Source organism: Pundamilia nyererei, unplaced genomic scaffold (assembly GCF_000239375.1).
Source record: "Pundamilia nyererei isolate P.nyererei 1_Seehausen unplaced genomic scaffold, PunNye1.0 scaffold00033, whole genome shotgun sequence".
In the NCBI taxonomy this organism is placed as follows: Eukaryota; Metazoa; Chordata; class Actinopteri; order Cichliformes; family Cichlidae; genus Pundamilia; species Pundamilia nyererei.
Genome location: NW_005187434.1, coordinates 1,030,840 through 1,038,225, shown reverse-complemented (window position 1 = coordinate 1,038,225; position 7,386 = coordinate 1,030,840). Strand labels below are relative to the sequence as shown.

The 7,386-nt window shown below is 43.6% G+C and overlaps 1 protein-coding gene across 1 annotated transcript; it reads right to left on the bottom strand.

Moving 5' to 3' along the window:
• Nucleotides 1–519: 519 nt before the first annotated feature.
• prlhr2a (prolactin releasing hormone receptor 2a) lies at nt 520–6,037 on the bottom strand. The gene is made up of 3 exons (XM_005729417.2): nt 5,817–6,037; nt 3,771–4,251; nt 520–2,054 (listed from the first exon to the last, which is right to left on the bottom strand). Exons 2-3 carry the CDS (start codon nt 4,229–4,231, stop codon nt 1,418–1,420), a joined length of 1,098 nt encoding a protein of 365 aa, XP_005729474.1. The 5' UTR covers nt 4,232–4,251; nt 5,817–6,037; the 3' UTR covers nt 520–1,417.
• Nucleotides 6,038–7,386: the final 1,349 nt, after the last annotated feature.

Below are 7,386 nucleotides of genomic sequence, written 5' to 3'. Positions count from 1 at the left end.
TTTTTTTTTTGCTTGATTGTTAATTAATTGGTTTGGGCTTGGGTTCTTTAAAATTCATATCTATAATATTTGCATTTTACTGTATTTTTGTGAAGAGGACATGTTTTCATAAAATCCTAGATTTTAAAAAGATGCCAAAAGTAAATCTTACTCTTCTTCTTTTGGATGCTCCCTTTAGGGGTCGCCACAGCAGATCTCCCTCCATCTCATCCCCAGCATCCTCTGTCACGGTTGATCTGATCTTGTCTCTTTCCTCCTGTCTTACAGCTCCATCTTTAATATCCTTTGTCCAATATATCCACCATCCCTTTTTTGCACATGTCAAACCCTCTCAAGCCCTCTCGAGCTTGTCTCTCTCTAACTCTGTCTGCTCATTTCTAATCCTGTCCCTCCTGGTCATTCTTTTCTTAGCATCTTCAATTCTACCACCAGCTCAGCCTCCTGTCTTTTTGTCACCAGCACGTCTTCAAACCACACATCATAGCAGGTCTCACTGCCATCTTGCAAACTTTCCTTTTCACTCTTGCTGTTATCCTTCTGTCAGGAATCTTCCACCTGCTCCCTACTCTCACAATATTATCTGCAAGCATCACAGACACCACAGAGACTCCTCTGACCTGACCTCCTCTGCCAGACTGCCCATCACCACTACAAACAAGAAGGGGCTCACACTTGATCCCTTATGTAATCTCACCCCCAAACTTGGAACCATTACTCCTATCTCACACCTCACCACTGTCTTGCTGTTCTCTTACATGTCCTGCACCACCCTCACATGCTTCTCTGCCACTCCTCATTCCATTATGCAGTACCACACCGCCTCTCTTGACACTTTTTCATATGCTTTCTCTAGATCCACAAAGACACAGTGCAACTCTATCTGACACTCTCTACACTTCTCCAACAACACAAAGCAAACATCACATCTGTAGTGCTCTTTCTCTACATGAAGTCATGTTGCTGCTCACTTATCATCACCTTTTTTCTCAGCCTAGCCTCAACCAGTCTTTCCCATCTCTTCACGGTGTGGCTCATGAGCTTTATTCCTCTACAGCTCTGCACATCACCCTTGTTCTTGAAAATCAGTACCAGTAAACTTATTTCCTGTTCCTAAAGCATCGTATTGTGTTAAACAATCCTGGAGAGTTTGAAAAGAGGAGTGATGGAGCATATCTCTGGATTGTAATGCTATATCTCTGTCTGATCAACAACACAGGGACATGTTTGACAGTATCCTACTAATTTAGTTTGTATATCATATGGATGCCGGCTAAGAGCTGGATCATCATACATTAGACTCCTACCCTATCCCATCTATGCCTAGGCTGCTCTAATTCTGGCTGTCTTAAATGTTATCACTGCTTTACCAAAATGAGATGAGTGTGGGTACCCAGTTTCAGCTTAAAACACAAAAGCTTCACAATACCACACTGGCTGTGGCGCAGTTGTTGGCTGAGATGCCAATGCGACGGCGGCACGTGAACATTTTGCGAAGCTCAGCTCGAAAGCGGTCGTGCAGCCAGGCGTAGAGGAAAGGGTTACAGCAGGATGAGCTCATTGCGCACAGATGGCAAAGCAGCTGAATGAGTAGAAAGTACTGCTTGTCGATCAGATCGATGTCAATGTCACGCAGGACATTGAACACGCTGATGGGCATCCAGCAGATGCCAAATGCCGCCACCACCAGGGACACCAGACGGAAGGTCTTGCGTTTGCGAATGCGCTGAGCCTCTGCCTGGCTCTCTGTGTGGTGGCCGGGTATGACGCAGTTCCGCAGTTTGACGGAGATGCACAGGTAAGAGATGCAGAGGGCCGACAGAGGCAGGACATAGGTGATGAAGAGAGTGCTGTAGGCGTAGGCCAACCGCTGCCTCTCCTGGCCCATCCAGAACTCCTCACAGATGGTGAAGCCTTCATTTTTAAATTCCACGTGGTAGGTGTGAGCCACAGCCGGGGCCACCAGACAACAGGACAACAGCCAGATCCCAGACAGGAGGTAGGTGCACGCCAAGACCGAGATCCGCTTTTTCAAAGGGTGCACCGTGGCATAGTATCTGCGGAGTCCATGAGTAAAAAGGAGCAAAGGAAATGTGGATAGAAAATGATGGAATCAGTAATTGGCAGGGGCAAAGACAAACAACATTTACCAGTCAATATGAGCGACAGTAATCAGCGCGCAAATTACCATATGCTGTTAAGGACAACGGATAATACAGGCTGAAAAATGGCAGCAGCACAACATCAATACTAAATTGTCTGTTACCAGGAAAGTAACATCATGTTTTAAGCTTCACAAATAATAAATCTAATTCAGCTCTGTCACTGCAACCAAGGTGAATGGATAAGCCTAGATGTGTGCTGGGTTACTGAAGCAGACACACTAGTCCGACAGAGCTTCACTTAACAATAATGTCCTCATTCAGACAGACTTACATTTAGGTAGCACTAAACTGATTGAATTAGTGCAGAATATTTAGACTAGTAGAGTAGCTTCAAATGTCTTTCCTTATTTTCTGTCATATGTGCAACAACAGCAGATGTTGACAATAAATAAACAAGCTCAAAGCTCAAGCTTGGATCCCTCAGTTTTACACAGAGTTATATTCAGTTTTTCTACTCTTGCTCTGTAAGACATTAGTGAAAGTACAGTCATCGTAGGCAGACAGCTCTGTCTGTGAGCGCAGAAGCCCCGCCCACCTGCCTTTCAAATCTGGTGTTTAAGAGCCAGATCAGAAGTTCCACAGTTGCACCTCAATGTAGTCGTTTTTTGTGTTAGCTGTAAAATCAATAAAGATTGTTTTTCTCCTTGATTGTGAATACGACCCAGTTTTGAGGGCAGATGACTCAAAACGAATACAGGTTGAAACAAGGTGTGGTATAGGGTAATTAAGGATTATTTTGAACTGTGAATCATGCAGAGCTGCTTAAGAGCATGATAGGTCTACTTTACAAAGCAGTGAAGTTGTACATCAATAGTAGGTGATGCGCACTTTAGCTAAAACAAAATAATTTTATATTGTATTGCATTTAGGGAGATACCACTGTGTTCTTTGTAAGTTCTTGTCATGAATGACCTTCACCTGTTTTAGATTTGAGGGTCTGCCTTTTTGTCGCAGTGGCCACCTGCTTGATTTAAAGTCTCAGGTTTTGGACTTTCACCCTTTTCTGGTGTTTCTGGTCCTCTGTCTTTTGAGCCATTATTGCACATTCATGTCATGTTTGCACTTAAGAAAAAAAACAAACTTTGTTGGTTTTACAGATGACATAAAAACTCATCACATCAAGGTGAATTTGCATCTGAAGCCGGAAACTTGTTCACTAGGTCCTTCACACAGCAGCTGGACTGATGCGTGGTGTAGCATGGCAAGGTAGACACAGGTGTTATTGATAACAATCAGTTAGGGTGCCATGCTATTTAGTGTTTCACAGTCATTCAAGCAAACAAACAAGTAGCAGGGGGTCCTGAACCATCAAAATAGTAATTACAGTTACCGTTTATCCTGCCACTGCATGTCAAAACAGCGGCTGCTGAAAGTGTCTATTTTCTTTGAGTTAGTGAGTCATTGTTAGGTGTTGTGTGCAAAATGAATGCTATATTTAGCTTTGTTTTTGAGGGATAACTAGAGCTGGTTTACAAACGCTTCATGATGAAAAGTTTTTTGTCCTTGTTTGTACATTGTTTCTCACAGACACAGCATGCTGCATGCCAGCGAGATGCTGGAGGTTTACTTGCAGTTTTTCCCACTGCATTCTGACTCATTGTGACTTACCTGTCTACACCAATGGCAGTGAGGGTGAACACTGACACGTACACCGTCACCGGCTGTATGAGGTACACAAGGTAGCACATGAAGCGACCAAACACCCAACCGTGTGGGTTGAAGGCGTAGGCCAGCGTGAAGGGGACACACGTAGCACACATCAGCATGTCAGAGAAAGCCAGGTTTCCAATGAAAAAGTTGGTGACGTTGTGCATCTTGCGAGTGCGGCAGATGACGTAGAGGAGCAGGTAGTTGCCAAAGACACCCACCAGAGCCACGAGGGTGTAGCAGGGAATGATAAGCAGCTTGAAGGACTGCAGCAGCTCCACGCCCGCAAACTGGGGGCTGCGCTTGGAGGAGCTGTTCTGCAGCGCCACCTCAAACACCTGACCAGAGTCGTTTCCATTTGCAGCTTGTGTCACACACGGAGGGGTGAGCTCAGCTGCCCACCCACTGCCCGAAACCTCCATCCTGAAAGGATGGTGTGAACCTACAGAGATGACATCATAAACAGAGTCAAGTACAGTTCAACATGCACAGTGAAATGTCAAATTTGGCCAAGGGAGACATGTGCAAACAAGAACAGGCAAAGTGATTGAGAACGCTTTTCCTTTTATTACAAGCCTGCAGACTGCAGACAGGCTGAGCAGCTTCATGAGCCTTTGTCCAATTATTTTTCTTGTCCTTGAAGTAAATGATTTTTTCCTCCTGTGTAGCTACAAAAAACAAAAAACCCACTATGCTGAAAGCAAATTCCTTTTATTAGACTACGGTGACAATTCACTGACTAACTACATGCAGAAACCAAAATGAACTGGGGTTATTACTTCAGTGTAACTCAGACGAGTAGGGCCTAGTCATTTCCCAGTCATTTCCACAAAACTTCCATGCAAACACTCAATATCAAAGCAAATGCTGCCGGATGACTCACACCATTATCTCCCCATGCACCATGTATGTGCAGTGTTTATGTGGTCAGCACAAGAGGTGTTGATCCCTGTTAAATCAGTTCAGCATATATATTACTCAAGTGAGGGAATTTAAATGATTCATGCCACAAAAAACAAAAACAAAAACGCAGGATAATATAAGCACTATAATAAACTCACCCAGCAAGGACACATTTGGCCAAGACTGTGTAAGAAATGTATGTTGATGAAGAAAAAACCAGCAGTGGAGGCTGAATATTTGAACTGCCAGGAAATATTACAGGGGGGGAAATGGCCAGAAGGTGCAGTGTAAGGACGGCACTCAATCACAATATCTCAAGTAACCAGTACACAACCCCACACTGTTGTGTCTCTAAGAAAGATTAAAAATTTGGGTTGGTCTTTCTCGATTTTAGAGAATTTGCCCGATATTTTTGCCTTTGTGCTTGCTTTTGTGATCCTTAGTTAATTGTTTATATATCTGAACACCGTAGATTGCAGCGATTTACGTCCTGAAGTCACGCCACACTGTGAACAGTGGACAGAGAAAACTCACATATGAGTCGCTGTTCATCAATGGACGAGAGTGAGAGTAAATGAATGTAACACGTTTGTCCACAGGAAAAATGTTACAGGAAAAATAGGTCAGAGATTTTTGGCACACAGCTCGTTTCCTGCGCCAAAAAGACCCGATATTTCTTTTTTATTAGTTTGTTTTAACACTCCCGTATTCCTTATGCCAAGAAAGAAAGGAGAGAAAATAATAATAACGCACGCTGGTACCAGTAGCGTGATCTCATACATTTTAAAGAACATATCACCATTTAAAAGCATTGGAAATATTTACAGTTTCTGGAGACTCTCGGACAGGGTCAGCTCTGGAATACCTCGACGCAGATAAAGCGAGTGGACTGACAGCTATAAAACTGTCGGACATACCGATGACAAAACGCAAGTAATTAAAAATCCTCTAAATAACTTTCAAATGTCTCCAAGGAGAAAAAGCGCGTTGCATCCTGCCTGCATCATTTCCGCTCTTCTCACACTCGACGTGCTGACTTTAGGTGCAGTTAGACTTTGTCAATTTAAATTTGCATAACATTACAAGCCAAAGCAGCACACCTACCGTCTACAGATGTCTCAGTGTTCCAGCGCACGGAATATCCAGCTCGGAGCTTCTGTGCGTCTGTGGAGAGATGCGCGCTTCTCACACAAATCCACGCTTATAGGTTTACGGACACCAAGCACAGCCATGCATTCCGAACCCTTCATTAACGTGCACTGTAACAACTTCAGTTGTTTTAATTAATCAAGTGTGTGTGTGAGTGTGGGTGTGTGTGGTGATCAGCAGGTGCAGTCCGGCTGACTGGGGGAGGAAGTCTCGCTTATATATCTGCCCCAAACTTGAGTGACAGCTGTGATGACTGGACGGCGTTTCCGACGCGTCTCCTTGGAAGATGGTGTGGCCTGAAAAGCCCGAATAAAACCCTGCAGACTGTACACCTGATTTCAAAAGCAAGGACAGAGTTGGTGGTTAAAGAGACTTTGCAGCTCCATTCCTGCATGTTCTCCTGCTCCTGTAGTTTCAAGTTGCTGTGGCTGATTCTATAGCAAACATTCTCCACGGTATTTGTTGATCATTTCTATTAATGGATAATTTAAAAAATTAATAACGGTTTTATTTCCATACAATCTGTAGCATTCAGTCAAGAATGATTTATGCCCACGCCAAGACTGCTCAATATTCTGTGGAATAAGAGAAGGTTACTGCTATTATGGCGCTTGTGCTTGAACTATCCTCCTTTGTTATAAATATTTGTAAAAGGAACAGAGGGGCAGACTGATAAAGAGGTGACGTAATGTGATGTCTCAGTTTTTCGTGGCCCTTGTGTGGAGAACAGTCAGAGGTGGAGGTTCTGCAAGCACGATGTTTGATTTGTGCAAACTAACTCTCGGGGGCAGAGGCGAAACGATCCGAGCCTTTTTGTTGTCATTAGCAAATTGATTGAGAATCAACAACCTGAAGCCAGCTGATCAGGGGGATCCTGGTGTGACGTCCACGGCAGATGCTGTGCTCAGTGTGTCTGGGGTTTCAAACCGTCCATTTAAAGCTAGAGAGTTTCGAGTGAGTGCGATCAATTCAGGTTAACTCTCCTCACTTTTCATTCTGCATGGAAAAATCACCATGCAGTTCCCACTCAGCCACCAGTGAGTAGTATCTGCAAAGTCAGCATTAAGCTAGGATTTATCCTTGAGGGTCCTCAAAGTAGTCAAAACACAGCACTGAGCACCGGTATCAGAGGAATTGTGGAACTAAAGTGGAATCATCGGCAACTTCAGTTTTGGCTTCATCACTGCTTCAATTCTTGGTGGCATGGATTTAACAAGATGCTGGAAACATTCTTCACAGATTTGAAATAGTCAGCATCAGCACTCAGACAGGCTGTGACATTTAAACAATCCTCGTTTGCTACAAAAGGGGCCCAAAGTGTGCCAAGAAAGCAGCAGCTTGAACTGTTGTTGAAGTCATTAACTGGCAAAGTACCACTGCAGGAAAATAACAAGTTGTTTTTTTGGCCTTTAAAACTAAATAGGGGGGACCGAGGATAGTTGTAACATTTTTGACATTTCTGTCTGTAAATTAGAGCTCTTTTAAGGTAGTGGATTCAAAATGTAATGCAAAGTATTTACATGTC

Bases quoted from the DNA above. Each gene is read 5' to 3' on its own strand.
- prlhr2a (XM_005729417.2), bottom strand. From the start codon at position 4,231: ATGGAGGTTTCGGGCAGTGGGTGGGCAGCTGAGCTCACCCCTCCGTGT. The intron at 2,055-3,770 runs GTAAGTCACAAT...TGGACTCCGCAG, and splicing joins ACTGCCATTGGTGTAGACAG to ATACTATGCCACGGTGCACC.